At 39.1% G+C, this 21,721-nt stretch overlaps 1 protein-coding gene across 1 annotated transcript in view; it reads left to right on the top strand.

The window, feature by feature from the left end:
• Nucleotides 1–379: 379 nt before the first annotated feature.
• The window catches only part of CBLB (Cbl proto-oncogene B), a 192,615-nt gene continuing 171,273 nt past the window's right edge, over nt 380–21,721 (top strand). Inside the window, exons 1-3 of the mRNA XM_087818138.1 lie at nt 380–457; nt 1,715–1,896; nt 15,866–16,116. Of these exons, the coding sequence (XP_087674264.1) occupies nt 1,729–1,896; nt 15,866–16,116 (419 nt within the window). The 5' untranslated portion in view covers nt 380–457; nt 1,715–1,728. The remainder of the gene's footprint in view (nt 458–1,714; nt 1,897–15,865; nt 16,117–21,721) is intronic.

The following is a 21,721-nucleotide window of genomic DNA, read 5'->3' as shown; positions in this document are numbered from 1 at the left end:
GCTCCCAAGCTCACGCCCACCCGCCCACTCCTTATTGGCCACTTCCCTGGCGCCTTGAGTCTTTTCCATTTCTTTTCCCTTTGCCACTTTTGTTCTCGGGTGAGCCCAGGCCCCCCATTTTCCTCCGAGCCTCTTTGCATCTGGGCCGCGCGACCAGCGGTCCTTCCTTCGGGACCATTGTGTACCGTGGAAGACGTGGACCGGGAGGTAGTGGGAGGACGGGCACCTCCCGCCCATTGGCGCCGCCCGCTGTCTGGCAGCGCACCGGCGCACGGGATTGGTCCGGCGCGGCGCGGCCCCGCCCGCGGCCCCGCCCCGCGCCGGGATCGGTGTGTGTCTCGCGCCGGGGTGGAGTGTCCAGCGAGTGGTCTCCCCTCCAGCGAGCGCGGCTGCGGCGTCCCGCGGCCTCCCCGCGAGTCGGGCGGGAGGGGAGAGCGGGCGTGGATTGGTGTGGACGGTAATTGCGGCGTCTCCCGTCTCGTTGGCTTACGCTCGGGCTTGCTCCTGCCTCGGGAGCTCGCGTTTACGGCGATTGCTCCCTCCCCGGCTCCCCGCGCGCCGTGGGCTCGTGCGCGTGGAGTCGGACTCGCGCTCACGCGTGTCTCCGGACAGCCACGGCGCCGGGAGGCCGGGAGGGAAGGGGGTGCTTGGGAGGCTGGACGTTTCGCTCGGGCCAGGGGGCCCAGGCGCAGCCAGGCGCGGGCCACTGAGGCAGAGGGGACAGCCCGGCGCCCGGCGGCGGCCGCCGCAGCCCCAGTTTGAAGACGGGGTTTAAAGACCGGAACCGGGCTGCGCCGGGGGGCGGAGGGAGCGGGGTGGACTCGGGGCGCCCTGGGCGGCTGCGGCGCGGGGGGACCCTGGGTGCTGTCGCCGCCGCCTTCCTCCCCCGCTACGGTCCGAAAGTGACAGGGGAGGGGCCTGAGCAGGGACGGGGGCCCCGGCGCCCCGAGACAAATCTTTGGACCGACCCCCCCCGGGTGAGATGAGAGGCAAGGAGCCTAGGAAGTGAACTCTTTTCCTTCTGCGCCCGCTCTGGTCAGTTTCCCACCCTCTCTTGTAAAACGGATTTAAAAAAATTTTTTTTTTTTGGCTCTTAACTTGGGGCCGCGTTGCTTTAAAGGGTTGTGCGTTCGTGGGTCCAGGTTCCCGTGTCGGCGCTTGGCGGCTGCAGCGCGGAAGGTCCACGCGCGGAGCCTTTGTTGGCCGCAGACGCGCCTGCCCCTCGCGCTCCCGAGGAGCGAGCTTTACGTTTATATAACTTGGCGAAAGCCCGCGGAGGGAAAGGGCGCCCGTGGAGCGAGGCGCTCCAAACTGTTTCCAGGGGCTTCAGTTCTAGTATTTTGAGTTGGAATCCAGGCAGGGAGGGGGGGAGTGAAGAACATTATGTCCTTAACTAGTTGGAGGAAACCTAGGCAAGTTTTTGGTGGTTGTGACTCGGGTATTAATCGAGACTTCCCCACTTGAAATGTGAGAAGGGTGCATCTTTAACTCTCAGTGTGCCAAAAGCAAACCTGAGGTCATCGCTCCCAAACCTGTGGTGTGTAGACACTGAGGGTGCGAGTTCACAGGCTCTTGAAAAGTGGGATCTGGCCCCCTGGATTTTGTTTTCCTTGATGGAGGAGCATGTAGTGGGTTCAAGTTAACCAGGTCAGCTTTCTGTTGGGTATTTTCATGACCAACTAACTTTGCTTTTTTAAAAATTTTCCTCTCAAAGAACTAAGATTCCAGATGGCAAATTCTATGAATGGCAGAAACCCTGGTGGTCGAGGAGGAAACCCCCGAAAAGGAAGAATTTTAGGCATTATTGATGCTATTCAAGATGCAGTGGGACCCCCTAAGCAAGCAGCAGCGGATCGCAGAACTGTGGAGAAAACTTGGAAACTCATGGACAAAGTGGTAAGTTCTGTCTGATTGTGCGGGTACTTATTCCTAGTCACCCTGGATATGGTTTCTTCAGTTTTATGCTGCTTATTAATAGTTATTGTTATGGCAACAATCTTTTGATTTGGATTGACTACTTTTATTTTTCTTATATCCACTCTGTGTTTTGAAAAGTTGGATTCAGAGCAGACTTGTTTTGTTTTTTTTACCTTTTGTCCTACTCTTCAAGGTTCAAAGTTCCTCTATATGACTCAGATATGCAAAGTTTTTACTGTTGGCTGCTCTTTATTGGTGCATGGCCATAGAGTACTTTGGAAGTGTTTGTTCTGTCTGATGTGAAGTTATGTTGCTATCAGATAACAAAAGAGTGCAAACAAGTAATTTAAGAACTCTTTCATGGACCACTCATAACAACCACAATGTATGAAGCTGAGAATATTTACCGGGGAAAAAGCAGATTAGTCCTTAAGTGAGGAAGCAGTATTTGAGAGAGTTTCCATTTTCATCTTTGAGACTTCATCTTCATTAAGAAACTTTTTTTTGTTGTTGTTAATGGTAGAGTTATAGTTTCTTTCATCTATTCCATTTTGAAACAGGAAACCTTTTTGATTGTACATTGTTTATCGTGAAAGGAAAATTTGTGATGGAGGTGTGGGGCTGAGAGTATCAGAAACCACTGTGGTTTCTGCATGTTGCTTTCAGATGAACTACAATTTCACAAGAAGAAATCAAGCTAGATATCAGGACCAGAATTAATAGTTCTTGCTTTTGAAGTAGTAGTACTGTCCCCTAACATGTTGCTAAATGTTTTAGCACCTTATGGTTTTATTTCATAGATATTCAGGACTAATTATAAATTTACTTGGTTCAGGGTTTTTGATATCTTTATAATTGCAGAGCTAGAGGTGTAAAAAGTATTCCTTTGTAGGAATATGCTAAAGCCTCCATGAAATCAGATGGTATCAGTCATCTTTACTGTGGTTTGTAACTGTGTGCAAATATTTGCCACAAAAAGCCACTGTCAGTGGTATTAGAAAATACAGGAAAGTGATAAAATTGACTTTATTTTCATTTATCCTTATGGAAAGTACAGATGGTTAGATGAATGATAGGCCTGTCATTCTGTGGCTGGTGGTGCTAGATGCAGGGCCAGAATATTTTTGCCAGATAAGTATCCTCAGTTTTGGGCTTCACTGTGACCTATTTAAGCTTCTGCCAATTTATTCAGATTGTGATACTAAAGTGCTCCAGACAGAATGATGTCATAGTGTCAGAACTGCAACTTGCTGCTTGAGGTCAGGTTTTGATTTTCGAATTGGATACTTAAGAATGAGGAGTATGCAGTTAGAAAAATTGCAAGTATTTGGCAGGCACAATACTAGCTGTCTTTGCTTTTCTAAAGAGTATGCAATTGGAGGTCACTCATTGCCTAAATCACTATTTGGGCCTAAGAGAAGGAATGCAAGGTTTTTCTCTAACTTATCTGTTATATGAGTGGGCATAAAAGGGTCAGGTTCTGCCAGGGAGCTAGCTGCTCCTCCCACTCCACCCCCTTCTTTGAGTGGTCAGAATTTGTACAGAACATCTAATGAAAAAGATTTATGTAAGGAAGTGGTGAGCTATAGTTAATATAAAGTTATTCCTTTTGAAATATTAGAGAATATATGCATAATTTTGGTCTATAATTGATTGTTAACATAAGTTTTGTCCACTTTTAATTATTTCACCATTGGTTATGGTAAAGTAGGTAGATATTTGATAGTTAAGCTTCTGCCATTATCTATTTTATTAACCCTTTTGTGGATTGGGGTTTAGCCTCTTCATTTGAGAAACTTGACTTATAAGAAAATCTTTTATCTCAAGTCTCTACTTAGTGGAATGTGGGTGCGGGTGTTGGCAAAAGTGCATTGTATAATTTTACCCCATTTGTCTTCATTACCGATCAGTGAAGAAAATTGTTCTGTTCACTTATGAATGCATTGGTGGGCTTTGTGGAGGGAAATTACGTAAATCATTATAAAAGAGTTCAGTATGTTTGTTACTATTCTATTACACAGTAATAAAAAGGCATTGATAATTACTAATTGAAAATGTATTGTTTTTAATTGTGTGATACAGAAGCACTCCCCACGTGTGTTTATTTTTTCTTCTTTCTTTGTCAGTGATGAAGGAAGTGGTTCATAATCTCAACATTGTCCTAGTAATTACATCAGGAACTTTATTATTAATCCAAAAGTTAATCCCTTGACACGTCACCTAACTGTTTTGTAAAGTAACTGCAATAGTATGAGTTTAGCTTGTGAATAACAGAAAATCATAATTTCAGGTTTAACTGGTAGTTATGTAAAAGGCAGGGTTAAGTGTTTAGCTAGCATTTTTTTTTTTTTTTAATGAAGCCTCTTTAAGGGCAGATCTTAGAAGTGTAAATTTCAGTTCAGTCTGTCTCACCTACATACAAAATATAATAACTTATTTTACAGGGGATATGAAGCGTCCAATAAGTGTGTAGTTTTCCCTGGCCTCTAGAATTTAAAATGGTCAACTGAGATTCTAGTTCCAACTAATTGTTTTGTTTTCAGAAGAAAGGCTTTCTATGCAAGGTCACTGAGAGTAGGAGGGAGGAATTGCTCAGTTGTGTTCCTTATAAGATGTCAAGTGTTTTGTAACAAAACTTCAGTTGCATAGAATTAGCATAGCAAATTTACTGAGAAAAAGGATTAGCAGCATATCCCAAAGCATCTCAAATTTTTTGACCTTAGTTCTGTGTTGTCAGTAGCTGACTCTAAACTCTTTCAAGTCAGTTCATGTCTATTTGATATAGTGAGAGAACTAAATTACTCATGAATACACATCTAGGTTCAGATACCCCCAAAATGTGGAGTGCCTTCCAAAGCTATTGTAGAGGTGGGGTTTCTTCAACACTTAATAAACACTTATTGAGGGCCTACTGTGTTCCTACTAAGTGCTTATTACTGGGAATTCAAAGCTAGAAAAGATGTAACTCTGCCCGTGACCTATCAAGGAATTCAGAGACCAGCAGCAGAACCAGGCATAAAAATGCGTAATTGCCATGCAGTGTGGAAAGGGCTGTTGTGCAGACTCATACAAAGTACAGTGGCAGCAAAGTAGAGCACGACCCCCTTGTTTTCTGGCCACTGCCCAGACCGCTGTCGGTCTGGATTCTGCTGGCCACCGCCTTACACAGCATTATTGTACGCTCGTTAGGAATGCGGAGGCGAAGATGAGGAAATGATTGCTAATCAGTACTGTAGGAATGATAATTTATTAATGTGAGGTTCTTGAGCATGATTTTCACAAGCGCCTTAGCCAGGTGATGAAAAACGGAGGAAACAATTTTCTATCTAATAGATACTAAATGTACTGAGCATGTGTGGCAGCTCAGGAAATTAAGAAGTAATTAATCGATGGCAAAGAGCAGAGCACATTGAGTACCTGCCTGCATTTTTGTCTTACTGTCCTTGTCATTTATTCGAAATTACATTACTGAAAGAGTTTTAAAAGCCTTTAAAAGGTGATGCCAAACAGCCTTTTGCACCTTTTACCCTCAGTACATTTGTCAAGCTTGGAAAATAACTCATTCTCTCTCTTTATAATTTCATTGTGACCATAATATATTTTACAGTTTGTCAGTCAAAGAAGCTTGGATTATATACAACTATTTGTTGAGTTTGAGAATATCATCTTCCTTGGTCCCTTGGGACAAGAAGTACCATATATTTAAATAATTCTTCACTTATTTTATTTCCTTAGTGAAGTTATTCTGTGTTAGCAGAATCATGGGCCCAAGTAGGCCTAGATAGATGCTAAGCATGTGGTCAGTTTTGTTTAGTACTGAATCAGGTTTTGAATTTCTCTTAAATAAATGAAGTGATCCCACAGTTTGCTACTTGCCACTTTTAGCATTTTTATTCTTTCTTTAAAAACATTTTTATTGAATTTATTGGGGTGACATTGGTTAATAAAATTATATAGGTTTCAGCTGTACAGGTCTATAATATACCATCTGTGTATTGTATTGTGTGTTCACCACCCCAAGTCAAGCCTCCTTCCATCACCGTGTATCCCCCTGCACCCTCTCCTCCCTCCCCTTGCTATACCCTCTTCCTCTGGTACTCACCATACTGTTCTCTGTGTGCATGAGTTTTTGTTGTTGTTTGTGTTTTTTGCTTAATCCCTTTATCTTTTTTACACAGCCCTCCAAGCCCTCTCCCCTCTGACAGCTGTCAGTCTGTTCTCTGTATCTATGTCTTTTCTATTTTGTTTGTTTATTTTGTTCATTAGATTCCACATATGAGTGAAATCATATGGTACTTGTCTTTCTCTGACTGGCCTGTTTCACTTAGCATAATACTCTCCAGGCCCACCCATACTGTGTTACTTGTCACGTTTAGAAAAAGCTTTTGATAAAATAAAAGATTTAAAGGAATCCTCCCAAGAGTTGCTGTGGCTTATCCTTGTTTCTATAGGGCATACGTGTAGCAGAAGTCTTAGTCACCTAGTAATCTTTGAACTGGTATAAAACTTTAATCATTCAGATTTTGAATCAACTTCTTTCTTTCAAAGTTGCTTTATATACTGTCTATTGATTTCCTCATTCATTTATATCCCAGCTGTAGAGATAGAGATTTATAATTAATCATACCATCCTGTAAAATGTGGTAAGTGCCGTAACGTAGTATAAATAAAGCACTGTGAGGTAGTGTGCGGGGGAGGTGAAAAGTTGGTGTAGAATGCAGCGTGGTGGAGGTGCTATCAGCTATTAATTTATACATTTTGGGTTCCAGTGAGGTGGAGGACATATCAGGTTGAAGGAATGATGGGTAGAGGGAGATTGTGGAGGAGAGAAGTTACCTTAGAGGAAATTTGGCCACTTTCTCATGGAATTTGAACTTTATTTGGTAGACAAAGGACCATTGAAGTCTTCGAGCAGAGAAAAAGTCAAGGCTGTGGTGCGATAGATTATTCCCTCAACTCCACAAAGGAAGATTAAAAGAAAAGAAACTTAAAAGTAGTAGCAGTGATCAAGAGAAATTAAAACAGACGGGGCAGGAAATAGTGAAAGGCTAAGCGCGAGAATGGACAGTAGGCATGGTGTTGGTTCAAACGTCGGAGGCATTTTGGAGGTAAAATCCACAGGTCCTGGTGATCCTTCAGATACAGAGAATGAAAGAGAAGATGAAGTGAAAGTGACCCTTGAGGTTTTCAGCCTAGTTGACTCTGAAGGCAGTGATGCCTTTAATGATAAAAGGAACATAAGAAGAAAAGAGGAAGCTTGGGAGTTGGTGCATGATAAATTTGTTTTTGACCATGTTGAGTTTGGTATGCCAGAGTGAAATCCATTTTGAAGTCAGAAGATTGTACGGTCAAGAGAGAAGTTGAAAGTAGAGACATATGTTTGGTAGATATGCCCATAGAGGTAGCATTTCAAGCTATAGAACAGTAAGAGATGTGCAGGGCAGAGTAAATGAAAGTCAGAGAAGAAGTCAGAGATGGGAACTTTTGGCTGTGTGTCAGGTTGTATCTGCAATTAGATGGCAATGGTGGAAAAAGAATGCTTCAGAAAACAATGATGAGAGATGTGGGAAAAGAATTAGAGCATTTTGATTTCTTGGGTAGAGACAACTTCAATAAGGAGATAGTTTCAGATTCTGAGAAACTCAAACTCAAGTGGAGAAAACCAGGTATGATGAAAATGTAAGAAGTCATTGAATTTCATGAGTAGAGACCACTTGATCTTTCAGAGTAGTTTCACTTATGCTATGGGGCCGAATTAAAAAAAAGAGTATGTGGATTATTTAGAAATTGCTCTAAAATTGCAACAACTAGTGAAGGAAATTAAGTTATGATGGCTTAACTGTTTGAGCAGAGCATAACTGTGTGTGTGTGGGTGTTATAGGAGATGTAGTAGATGCTGGGGAAGGGATGTAGGTAGGGAATGATTTAAGATGTAAAGGAAGTAGAAATCATTGATAAAGTAGCATCCTTGATTACAAGGGTGAAAGGGAAGGACTAAGAACACGTAGAAGAGTAAACCCTTGGTAGATAACTAATTTCCACTTAGACAGAAGGGAAATAAGGAAATAAACACAGAAGTTTTGAGGGCATTTGTAAATTTTATGTTGGGTTATCAGGAAGTGACTTAAGGTATAACATTTGTAATGTTTAAACCATGTTTTAGAATTGTATGTTTTAAAATAAACAATATATATTTTAACCCATCTTCTAGCAATTAAATGGGTAAATAAGTAAAACATTGAAATGGAACATTTCTCACCCTGTACATTAAAGTCACCTTAGAAACATGCTGTGACTTAAATGATGCCAGGATCCTATTTTTATCTGCTCTGTTTGGGCATATATTTAAGGGTTTTTAATTTTTTTTGTATATTGGTAAGTCGCAGATTTTTCCCCCCTAATAATGAAAGAAGCATTTTGAAAATATCTTTTTACTGTCTAAATATTTAAAGAATTGTTGTGCTCATATTATCTTCCAATAGCAATAACAAAAATAATTATTAAAGTAAACGTTTTACCTGTTAAAATTTTTTTATCAAGGTGTACTCAGAAGGATTGCTTTGGGCTTATTAGCCTTGTTTGCTGCTCTCCTGCACAGAACATTCCATACTTTTTAAGAGTTTCAGGTAGTATAAAGAACTTTAGGAGGTAAAAGAGCTGTTAATGATCAACGAAGTGGTCAGTACCATTGGTTTAATTCTCATACCTTTGCAAAACCTGCAGGGACTTTGCCATGTTGTGGTATAATATAAAATATGGAAGGAGAAGAAATACTAAAAAGTACTGAGTGCCAACTATGTGCCAGGTCCTGTGCAGAGCACTTTACATTTCCTCTTCTAAGAATTAGAATATCCTAAGAAGTTTCCAGAAGAAAAAACTGGTCCCAGGTTGTAAAGCTAGTAAGTGGCAGGGCCACATCCCAGCTTTGATTGAGTCTAATGTCTGTGTCCATAGTATGCAGATTCAAGCACACTGCTCCAGGGAGTAATAAGACCTTGCCTTCTTCCATGAGAAGAAAAAGTACCTTTACCCCCTATATTTTGATAAGATCAAGTTCTTTTCCAAATTTTGTACTAATTTTTTTAGACAGGTTGATCAATATACGATAGACCTCCTCTTTGTATTATGAGCTTGCTTCTTCTGAGAGGTTCTTCCTTTGTTCCTTTCCTTGTACTCCTCCTTCCCTTCATCACATATTTATTGCATATCGTACACATTAGGTGGTGGAGAGAGACCAGTGGGATAGAGATGTTCTCCACCCTTAAGGAAGTTCCATTCTTAAGTGGAAGAAAGATTGTGAACAGTTGACATTTTAATTGCGACTAGTCAGTTATTTAATCGTGCTTCTTATATCAGTCTTCTGAGGAAATCTTCATTGAAAACCATGAAGGAATTAGTAGTTTCCTCCAAATCCAATTTTATACGCTAACTTTCTCATTTTGTCCGACTGATATTCTGTGTAGGAAGAGTTCCTATTGTTTTTATACTTTATGCATTTTACCTGTCCTTTTCTACACTCAGTGATGAGTTGCTGGATTCAAATGGAAGGACCCTGTTGGCAGTGATAACCAAACCGGCTGTCAGACCCCTGGAGTCAGAGCAGACCTCAGTTCAGCAGCCTTGGTCCTTGAGTTCTGGCTAAGAAAGAACTCAGAGCCAAGCTGTAAGAGAATATTTATTTAGAAAGTCACGGAGGAAGAAGCAGTGAGCTGTAGAAGAAATGGCTCGGGAAATAAGTTAGTGAGGCAGAAGACGGGCCCTTGGAGCTTAAGAGAGATAAAGGTAAAGGTAACACACCTGGGGGAGTAGAAGGGAAGCAGAGAAGGCACCGGGGTGTGACCCCGGGAGGGCTAGCCAGATGGGTCCTCTGTCCTAAGGGCTTTTAAGGGTGGAGATTTTAGGGGTGTTCCCAGGGGAGGATCTCAATAGAATATTCATAAACTTTCCAGGTGTCTCCTTTCAGGGTTGTGGCTTCAGTGACTGGTATGGCCACGACACGGGGTCATTAGTCAGTGCAGCTGTTTCTGATGTCAGCCATGCATTGCTTGTCCGGTTTTGCTGCTTTTCTGGGCCTGGAGCTGAAACACAACTGAGGCCTAGATGTTATCCCTTGGGGTTAGTGCAAGGGCCAGGGCTTGTATGGGGGTATTCTCTTGCCCCTTGTTCCCTCTCTAAGGTGGTCTAACACCACCGACTGGTAACAGGCCAGGGGGGAAGGTCAGGGGAGGGTCCAAACCACATGACCAGGATATGCTAGGGGAGGAAAGGGTACCCTGGGGTGAGGTCCTTGTTTTCCCAGTTTTGCCCATTGCTAGGCTCCTGGGACTTTCCGCCTTGGTGACCGTCTGTACCTGGCCCATCATCCTTGCTCAGCTCATGTCTGTCTCACTGCCTTCCACAAACCCAAACTACTCATAGATACTTTTTATTGTGATGATGTACTTTTATGTAACTGTAATAAGGAACCTCTTAAAACATTTACGTGAGAAGCAGAGACAAGGCATTCTTTCAGGCTTTCTGTATTATCTTTTAAAATGGGATATTTCACTTCCCTGGTGCATTACTTGAGTTAATATAGCTGAATGCTCCATGAAGTGAGGTGTGTTTCATAATGAAAGTCTGCTGCAGTATAGATACAAGTCCTCACTGTTGAAGTTTCCATTTGCTTCAGTGGACTTTCTTTCATACATTTTAGGGGCTGGTTTGACGTTGTTTGCAAGAAATATGTTAGGTGACCTAATACCTCTTTGTTATCTTTTGGCTGGAAATTTTAAATAAGACGTAGTCAGGAAAATTTAAATGCAAGAGCGCTCCAAGAATAATTAATGGCTTTGAAAAGCCAAGTAAATTCTATGTTTATATTTGTGCTTTTGCTCTGATATGGTTGAATATATATTTTTATGCATATGCATACATATCCATGTATTTATTGAATACATATACAGTAGGTATAGGTTAGACATATATTTTTATGTATGTCAAACAATGCAGACATATACAGAGAGATCTGCTTAAAAGTCTTGAAATATATTTATACAGATACACCAGGTACTTGTTTACTGTAATGGAGAGAATGCCTGACTCTGAACTAGGTTCTATATCTTTATTTTAGTATTGTCATCTCAAAAGGAGGGAGTTGGTCTTGGTGATCTCCAGGGTCCTCTTTAGCTTGCTCTAAAATCCTTTGAGTAAGTGACTATAATGGAATTTTTAGCCTAATTCCAATACTAAGTGTTTTGCCTTTTAGTTAAAAAGCAGAGTAATACTGCTAATGAACCAATGCTTTCATGCACCAGTCGTTGCCCTAAAAAGCTTATCATTATAAAATGTGACTGCAGGTTTGTTTTTTGTGTAAGTTCTGTGTTGGGACTCACTTTCATTCTAGAGAGTGACTTAGTTCTTTCTAGAAGAGGTCTAAGTTGCATGAATCTGAACTTGAACCCTGTGGTGAGCTTGATTTTTCTCTTTAATATACTGCTTTTTGAAAAGCAATTTTTCTTTCCCTGGCCTTAGCAGCTCCTTGCACATAACAGGCACTCAATAAATATTTATTGAATTGAATTGAATTTGACCTGCTTAGAAGGCACAGTCCTGGTGTAGGGTTATTCATTTTCGGCAGGAGGTGTCATAAATCACAGAGTTTAATACTAATCCACCTGATGAACTACGCGCTCAGCGGCATATGGTAGCTCAGCATTGAATGTTGCACGTTCCTCAGTGCAAACTGAGAAAACTATGTGACCTTTAAGGGCCTTGATGAACTGACCTCTAGCTGATTTCAAATCTACTTGTACCACTCACCCATGGGTATCCTGTGTCCCCACGTTTTTGAATGACTGCGTTGACTCTGTTCTTCACACACCGCACACTCTGGTTCCTCTCAAAGCTTTGCACACCCCTTTGCCTGTAATATTTCTTTTACACATTCCGTATGCCTTTCTTAACACTCCCATGTAGCCCTCTGTATATCCTGTTTTGCAGTGCTCAAATTCTCCTGTAATTCTTTCCTGAGCTACTAGTCTTTTTCATTAGAAAACTCTTGGAGGACAGGTCTGTGATTTCTCTTTTTCTGTATCCCCTAGGACCTGAAATAGTGCCTGACACAAACATTTGTAGAATTAAAAAATGGGTCCTGAAGTTCATGTAAATTTGCAAATAGGATAAAATAAAAATGTAAATGAGTTTAGCTAGGAATCATTAATTATATGCCTGATTCTAATTAAATTGTGATATAGTTAGAAAAAATGATCAGCCTGAAATTCAGAGGATGCAGGCTCTTGTGTTGGATTAATGACTTTTTAATAGTCCCTTAATCTTTGTAGTTCTTAGTTTCTTTATCTGAAAATGAATGGATTGGACAGGATCTTTACTGAGATCTCTTAGAGCAAGAATTGCCTTGCTCCTAAGTTAATTATAGAGAACTAGGTCTCTTCTGCCAGGCTCCTTGAGGCAGGAAGTATGTTCTAATCATCTATAATTTCCTGGCACAACCTCAGTACTTGGTATAGTAGTTGTTCAAACAATGTTACTGAATAAAACGATAAATGCCCAGAGAGAATTATGAGTTAAATAAAGCAAATGAGAAAAAGGTCAGGTAGATAATAGTAAATTAAAAATGTGTAACATTTAAAAGAATCTATTAAAGAACAGTTATTTGGAATGTCTGAAAAAAAGTACCTGGGAGAAATTTTTTATTTATCAGTTAAAATATTCAACAGTGGAGGAAATGAATTTGAAACTGCCTAGTCCCCTAACTACAAGTTGTTAATAATTTATTGACATGTTGTACCAAGTTTTGTGTTGCTGAAATTTAACTGCTCCTGCTGTATGTAGGATGTTGGTCGTGATATTTTTGAAATTTGTGCATACTTGTGATACCGTGTTTTAGTTTTAAGAATTGAAAAACTATATCCGATTTCAGCCAGGTTTTGTTAAACCATTGACCTATTTGTGACTTCCTCAGTCTTTAGGGGAGAAGGAACTTCTCTGATTATATGAAAATGTCATAAAAAATAAAACATGTGTGAAAAAGCTTCAGCAACCTTTTCAAGTGTACTTTTGTAACAATTTGGCATTATTTGATAAATTATTTGCTGTGTGAACTTTTCTATTTGTTTAGGAGATCAAAATAATGTTTATGCCTATACCTTTGGGTTATTGATTTAAATACCAGTGTAGTTTAATCATGAAAATAAGGAAGTAGTATAATCATACTATTTCTGTATTTTATGTATATATATATGTAGTATGCAGTATTCCATAATCAATCAGCCATACCATCTGTGTATCCATTCCTTAGTTCTGTGCTATATGTTAGACATTTCTGTTTTAGGCACAGAGGAGGAAGATATGAGAAGGCCTTCAGTGAGTGTGAGAAATGGTTGTCTTAAATCTGGGGCTCATCCTTGATAGTTTGACCAAGATTCTTCTCCCCACAAAAAAAATTATATGGTTATTTATTTTAAAAAAGCAAGTGAGAGCAAGTTTAAGAGTGCTTTTTTTGATTTGTTGTTTTCTTGATTTAAAAAAATATTTTTATTGATTTTTTTTGTTTAGAGAGAGAGGAAGGGAGGGAGAGAGAGAAAGAGAAACATCAGTGTGAGAGTGGAACATCAATCGGCTGCCTCCTGCACACCTCCGACCTGGGATCGAGCCTGAGACCTGGGCATGTGCCCTGACCAGGAATCGAACCAGCAACCTTTTGGTGCACGGGACAATGCCCTACTAGCTGAGCCACCCCAGCCAGGGCTCCTTGATATTTTGTTTGTGATTCTTGAAACTATTATTGTTCAACTGCTATTTGGCCCAGGTACTTTTATGAGTACCCAGCAGTGGATCCAAGTTTTGTGGAAACTGAAAGTTGGAGGGTCCTTTTAATAAAAAAAAAAAAACAAACACAAAAAAAAACCAAAAACAAAAGTATAGCCTGGCTGGGTGTTGCTCAGTGGTTGAGCATTGACCTAGGATCCAGAAGATCGTGATTCGATTCCCGATCCCGGCACATGCCCAGGTAGTGGGCTTGATCCCCAGTCAGGGGCCTGAAGGAGGCAGCGGATCAATGACGACTCTCTCATCATTGATGTTTCTCTCTCTCCGTCTCCCTTCCTCTCTTCCAAATCAATAAAGATAGATTTAAAAAAAAACAAAAAACAAAAACAAAAAACAAAACCATTAAACTTTTTAAAAAAAAGATACAACAAAAAAACCAAAAGTATAAATACAAAATTGGGTATGAAGGTGAATTTTCTTAGAACAGTAAAGTTACAACAAGTTATACTTTAAAAACATGACAAATTCACACATATCAGGGAACTGAGTACACTTTATACTTGGATTCTCTTCCGTTGTCCACATCTTCTTCCAGCTCTGGGTGCCACCGGACACATTCAGATGACCTGATTTGACCTGGACCTTCCTGGTCCTGTTGCTGGGCTAGTCAGCACCATGGGCACTTGAAGCATTCCTGAAGCCATTCTTTTATCACTACTGCTGACAATAATTTAACCAGCTCCAGAAGTGATGGTGCACTTCACACATACCTTCCGCTAAAGCCAAACCAAATGTATCTCCAACCCAAAACCTAACTAGCCAGATTCCAGAAATGCCCATGGCTACTTCAGTGCCAGCTGATAGTGTGATGGAAGGAAAGGCATACTAGAAAAAGATGGCGATCTTAACCAGTTGTGTTTAAAATGTCTTGCTCTTGAGAATTTTACAAAAAAACCCCCCCAAAATGAAGGTCTTAGAAGAGAGCCAAGTATCTGAGGGACCCTCAAGTTTACGCCTCACTGGCTTCTCAGTAAATGTGCCTGTATGTGTCCATTTTGCCTTTTGTAAGAGTGTACACCTTCACACCCTGTATGGTCTTGTGCAATTCCCAGTGCTTTCATTAAATAATTAATTGGATGGTTCCTCATATCCTGGTTCAAGGGGTAAAGAATGAGATGTGTTAATTTTGAGTGAGTCACATGAACATGTGGAAGTGAGCACAGTAGTTGAATTACTCTGTTTTCTTGCCAGCAGGAGGTATTTTCAGTTCTGCAGGCCCTAAACACCCCAGTGGTTGTGTGGCACCTGACGGAATGCCCAGACCGTTACCCGGTGGCAGGTTTATAGGCACGGGAGATAATCTGGGGAGGTGGAAAAGACTTGTTCCAACCCGACACCCACTTACCACTTAGTGACTCAGCTGTTAAAACTGCACCCCTTTGTTTCATTCTCCTCAGGGTTGGAAACAATGCACCAAAACATTAATTAAAGTCTCTGAAAGCATTTTAGCCAGGAGTTCATTGTGGTAGAATAATACATAAATGCGAGGCATTGGTAACCGGCAGAAGAGGCTCATTTCCTCATTTTTATTTTAAAAAGAGACTGTTAGTGGTACTCAATAATGAGCACCCTGGAGTTCTATTAAGCCGCGAACAATGAGACACTGTAGAAGGGAGTACGACCACTTTAGGGCTTGGAAGTAAAGGTATGACATTAAAAAGGAAAACTGAGCAAAAAACCCCCGAAACCAAAAATCTCATGCACACACAACAGTATGGTGATCACCAGAGGGAAAGTGGAGTGGGTGGAGGCAAGAGAAGGTGAAGGAGGGATAAACGGTGGTGGAAGGAGACTTGATGGGGTGGTGAACACCCAGTTCAGTATACAGATGATGTATTACAGAATCGTACTCCTGAAACCTGTATAATTTTATTAACCAATGTCACCCCAATAAATTCAATGGAAAAAACCAAATGGGAGAAGAAAATAGGATTACTTGTATTAAGATAGGTGCAGATATTTGTCAACTCTTTTTCGATTGGGGTTGGTAATTTCAAGATCGAAATTTGTATGATGGAAAGTGAAGAAATTGTACATAGTTCACTAAGTTGCTCAGTTTTTCTGCGAACGAAGGTATTGTGGTTCACATGGAATGTTTTATTTTTGTCTTTGTTTTTAGGTCAGACTGTGCCAAAATCCCAAGCTTCAGTTGAAAAACAGCCCACCATATATACTTGACATTTTACCTGATACCTATCAGCATTTGCGACTTATATTGAGTAAATATGATGACAACCAGAAACTTGCCCAGCTCAGTGAGAATGAGTATTTTAAAATCTACATTGATAGTCTAATGAAAAAGTCAAAGCGGGCCATACGACTCTTCAAAGAGGGCAAGGAGAGGATGTATGAGGAGCAGTCGCAGGACAGGTGAGAATATTTCTGGTTTTACTTCTTAGCCTTAAGGTCATCTGTGTTGCTCTTTGTTTCACAGGTCATAAATGTCACCATGCGTTTGTACTTGGGGAAATGTCATTTTATTTGTGTATTTGCTTCTCACATTATTGAAACCTTGTAGTTCTACAAAAACTTACGATAATAGCTCGTTTGTGAGACAGTGTTCTTTCATAGATATTATATTTTAGAGCAGTTTTAGATTTACAGAAAAATGACTTGGAAAGTACAGAGTTTTCATATACCCTTTCCTCCCACATTCAGTTATTCCTATTATTAATATCTTGCATAGTGTGGCACATATGTCACAGTTGATGAACCAATATTGATACAGAATTATTAACTAAAGTTCATGGTTTATATTAGGGTCCATTCTTTGTGTTGCACAGTTCTGTGGGTTTTGACAAATGTATAATGTCATGTACCTTCTATTACAGTGTCATATTAGGATAGTTTCGCTGCTCTAAATATACCCTGTGCTCGTCTCTATGGTTTAACCTTCTTAGAAAGTCATATGATGTTGAGCCCGGGCGGGCATGGCTCAGCGGTTGAGCATTGACCTGGGATCCAGGCAATCGGGGTTCGATTCCCGGTCAGGGCACATGCCCCGGTTGCGGGCTCGATCAATGACTCTCTCATCATTGATGTTTCTACCTCTCTCTCTCCCTCTCCTTTCCTCTCTCTGAGATCAATAAAGATATATTAAAAAAAGTCATATGATGTTGATACCACGTAATAATGTAACATTTTCAGACTGGCTTCTTTCACTTAACAATCTGCATTTAAAGTTCCCCCATGTCTCTTCATAGCTTGACAGCTCATTTATTTTTATCACTGAAGAATACTAATTATATGAGTATGCCACAGTTTACTTACTCATATATCTGTTGACGGACATCTCAGTTCCAATTTTTGGCAATTATTGATAAAGCTATAAATATTCATATATGGGTTTTTGTGTGGACATAAGCTTTTAATTCATTTGAATAAATACTTAGGGGCATGATTGCTTGATCTTATGGTAAGCATATGGTTAGCTTTGTAAGAAACTCCCAAACTGTCTTCCAAAGTGGCTGTCAAGTTTTACATCCCCGCCGGTAGTGAATGAGGGTTCCTGTTTCCATTTGATGTTGGAGACACTGTCTTTAAGACAGTCTTGATTGAAAGTGTGGGTGTGATAGATGTAGGTGGGAGATATAGCTTCAATTCTCATACTTGTCCATTAAGTGAGAAACGACTGGGGTGGAAGAGATATCAACTGACTCCTTATTTTGTAGTCATAATTCTCTTGACTTAGAGACTCCTCATTAAAATTTGTCGTTTGGCTAATTTAATGTTAAATTTTCTGATCTACCTTAAACCAAATAAAGAAAATAATAAAAGCTTTTTATTTCTGGGATATTTTAAATATATTGAGGATATTCACTGGTAGTGCTACTTTCCTTAGTTTTCAAACTGAAAAACAAAAACAGTATTAATTTAAATATATAATGTCTTAACATAGTTAAGTTGAATTTCAGTTTAAGATGCGTAACCTCTGTGGATTTTTTTTTTCTTTTATATATATAGAAAAATCTCTAAAAAATCTCTTTCTTTCAGATCAAAAAAAGTAGCCCAATGAAACATAGGATTGTATAAGAAAAAATTCATTTATCTAGGTATGCAGACTCTGAATTTGTCTGTAAATACTAGCCAAACAAATAGCCTAGAGTGAGTAAAACATCTGGTTCAAACATAGAAAAACCCTCTGCCAAATGTAAAATGGCATAAAGATTTACTTATTTCTAATTTGCTCTCTAAATTAGTTATGAACCCTAACATAATCATAGGAGTCTAACCAATTATGGAACTGTGGGTTCATCACTTGATATTCTTGGACCACAGTTTACATATCTTGAGGGCGGTAAATCATCCAATTGCCTTTTAGCTTTAAAGCTCTTAAGACTCTCTCCAGGACTACCCAGGGGAATTTGGATTGCCACAGGGAGCTAGAAGTAAGGTAGAGACACAGCGCAGTGATTGTTTCTTCTTAGAGAGCTTTCAAGGATGGCCAAGATACCAGAAGCCAGATGTTTGTTTAAAACTGTATTTTCACTTTGTAGATAGATCTTCCATTGATCTAATAAAAAAACTAAGTTGTTTTAGAAATATCTCTATAGTTCTTATTCAGATTTAGTAGCCTTGAAATTTTTCCTGGTCCAGCAAGGTAATCCATTAAATTTTACATTTTAAGGTGTTAGGACAGTGAGAAAGTGTGTAACTTCTAGGTCTAGGAATTTGAGTTGATACAGTGTTTTAATTTATTATATTAATACATGATGTGGTAAACTTGTATTCCACTTTTACATCTTCTATAGTAACTTGAAACATTTTTTCACGCATTAGATGTCTTGTAAACAACCATTTCATTTATAAATTTTGATATTTTTGGCTTTTTGTGTAGGAGCATATCATGGGGGCTCTATAAATTTTAGTTGCTTGTGTATAGATTTCCATAGATGAAGATAGATTGCATAATGCTGACTATGTTGAGACTACTTTTTAAATACTGTTGTTTAAGTGTCCAAGTAAATTTTGTCACTCTCCTAAATTCAACCCTAAGACAAAGTTTATTAGTTTCTGTGCTGGTCTAGCATTCCTAATTGGATTTTACTGTCATTCGTGTCCCATATTCTGATAATGTTCTGTGGCCAGTTGTTTTTATGCAAAACTTACATTTGATAAGCGTCGAATCATAATTCATAATGGACCGTTTTGATTTATGGTATCTTTTGGTAGAAATTCATTTTTACACATTCACTTCCAGATTCCCTTAGAATTCCAAATGCGAGCTGAGGGTAAAGTGTGCCATTGTATATGGAGCTCTTGGCATTTTTCTCTATAGAATATAAAATAAACTATTAAAAATGTTATCATAGTTGTTAGGCAACAGAGTATTCTAGTTGGTAGAATGACTCTTATCTAACATGTATGACACACTAATTATTGGGAATATTATAAATTCCCTGAACAATCTTTTTAATTATGCAAATAGTGTCACTAAAGACATTAGTACTATTAGGCTAAAAATACAAGGCAGTCATAGTAGAAATAGTAATTTGGAATTCATTGACTAAACCAGTATTTTCTCTAGTGATTTGGTACTTTATTGAAGAAAATTATGCTGGATGAGTACATGAATCAAAATGTTTATTTTAATGTTCTTGTATAAAAATAAACTGTGACTTTGTTTTAAATTAAGGGCAAATAGGTAAAATTCAAGTATCAATTTTGAACCAGCTCTGTTTTAATGAGTAGCCTGAGTTTTTGAAGCAGTTCAACATACATGTGATAAAAATATGAACAAATAGAAAAATAAATATGGCAAATGGCACAGAATGTATTTCCTGTATAGAAGGCAAGAGGCAGGAATTACAGGGAAGTGTGTTTACTACTGAGATAGGAAGGAAGGGCACACCGTGCGAGCCTCTTGCTTTGAGAATGGGTGGTAGAGGCAGGCTGCGTGCCTTGCTTGACTTTTACAGTAAAGCTCTTCTTTCTCTAGGCTCCCTTTTCCCCAGTGTTTCTTTTGTTTTCTCCCTACCTGCAATTGAACCTCACACTGAGTTAGTGCTTCCCCAGCTGAGTGCCTAAACCATTCTGAGCGGATATTTCTGGGAAGAGTAATTCAGTGATTTTTGGCACACAAAGTTTTGTGCCTATCTCTGGGGTGGGGGTTGGGGATCTGTGGAGAAGGGAGAATTTACAGTTTGAAGCACAGAGAAGAGAAACTTACCATATTGCTTCAAGTTTTAGTGGCAAAAGCAAAATGGGTGTGAAAGTAGGCAGGGGTAGCTGACAAATGCTAACACTGATGGAGGTGCCTTCCTTCAGTGACTTCAGTGGTGGCTTCATCAGATGACCATTTTACTAGTGAATTGTACTCTTTCATATAAAAAGTTATGCATTAATCACAGGCTCTGCAAGGCCTGGTGTGGGACACTGTTTTTAAGAACACCCAGAGGTGATGGTCTAATAATATTCACATTTTCCATGTTTTAGAACTGCTTCAGTGAACCAGAGCGCTATAACCCATTTTTTTCCCTCCCACACACTGGTTTACAACCCCTGAAAAAAAACACAAAAGTCAACTGAGGTGTTAAATAGCTCTGTGTTTGAAAACCTATCTGTGAAGAAAATAAAGGCTTTTAAAATATTTGTGCCAGAGAGTAATACATAGCTATTGTGTTATCATTAATGTCATTTCAAAGCCCTGGGCCATTTCTTATGCACATGTATTGTACAAAACAAACCATAGTTTGTATAGCTTGTATACTAATATTCCAATTAGGACGTGTTTTTAGAAGTATTTTGACATCAAAAGATTAGTTCTAGAAGATGATTGCCTTTATTTAAAATCTTTCAGGAAAAGATCTTTTCTCCATTGACATTGGACTGAAGAAAGAACAGAACAATGTATAACCTGTTCCATTAATCAAGTGCCTTTCCTCCTAAAGAGCTACAGATCACTATGCCTGCTGTTATGTCTGTTGTAATGAATGAGCTAGTGTACCAAGAACACTGTGGAAGTGATGTATTAAAGATACGTGGTTAAGTTGAAAGTTAAAGAGCAACAACATTAGTTACAACAATAATAACAATTAAAGCAGCAACAAAACACAAGCCTGCAAACAAGCCTATTTTCTTTCCCGGTAGCACTGTATGACAACATTGCTTTGACCAAACAATAATGTTGCATTAATTTAAATATTTATGTACGTATAAACACAAAACATGTTGTTACATGGTCGTCAAAGTAGTTCTGAAAATCCTCGTGGGTTTTCTGTTTAATAGCCTTGTTTGTAATGTCACTTAGTTCCACATTTTCTCCTAGGCAGCTCTTTACATATGAGAAGGAAGTGAGGAAAGAGTGCTGTTGAACTGAGTGCAAAAATATCATGGTCTGATGCCATTTCTGCTCCAAGTATTCTTTTTAACCTTTGTTGGTTTTCTGACTCCTATCTCTTTTTTCAGCTTTTAAATTATTTTCTGGATATTCATAGTATTTTTTGGCTCAAATATGTCAACATCATAGAAGGAATATGTAGTTTGTTTTAGACCAGTGCTGCTGTTGCTACAATAGTTTATTAAATAGTTTTTCAAATTCAGTAGTAGTTTATGGTAAAAATATTATTTCTGTTATCTCAGTAATCATTTTCAGGAGAATTAATCACAGGGTTATGTCTTTTGTAAATAATTTGTGCCCTATCAAGTTCATTCCATTCTATGAAATATCTATTTAATGATACATGATGGAATGGCTTATAGTTTTTGTAAAAAATAATCTTACATTTAAAAAATTAATCTAGTCTATTTCTCTTTATTTACAAATGGTGAAAATTTCAGTTCTTTTGCATTTCATGAGGACATGGGATACTTCCAAGTAGAGAAACATGATTTCTAAATAATTCAAAATAGGTTATTGATCTTTTTTGAACACAAGTATTTTAATATAAACATACACAGTTGCTGTTTAACTTTTCTTCTCTATATATTTTTTTACATTCTAGGCTTTTTTCCCCCCATTTCAGTGGAAGACTAG

The sequence above is a fragment of the Miniopterus natalensis genome, chromosome 6, assembly GCF_054644295.1.
Source record: "Miniopterus natalensis isolate mMinNat1 chromosome 6, mMinNat1.hap1, whole genome shotgun sequence".
Lineage (NCBI taxonomy): Eukaryota > Metazoa > Chordata > Mammalia > Chiroptera > Miniopteridae > Miniopterus > Miniopterus natalensis.
Note: the sequence above shows the minus strand (reverse complement) of the source record. Positions and strands in the feature narration are given on the sequence as shown.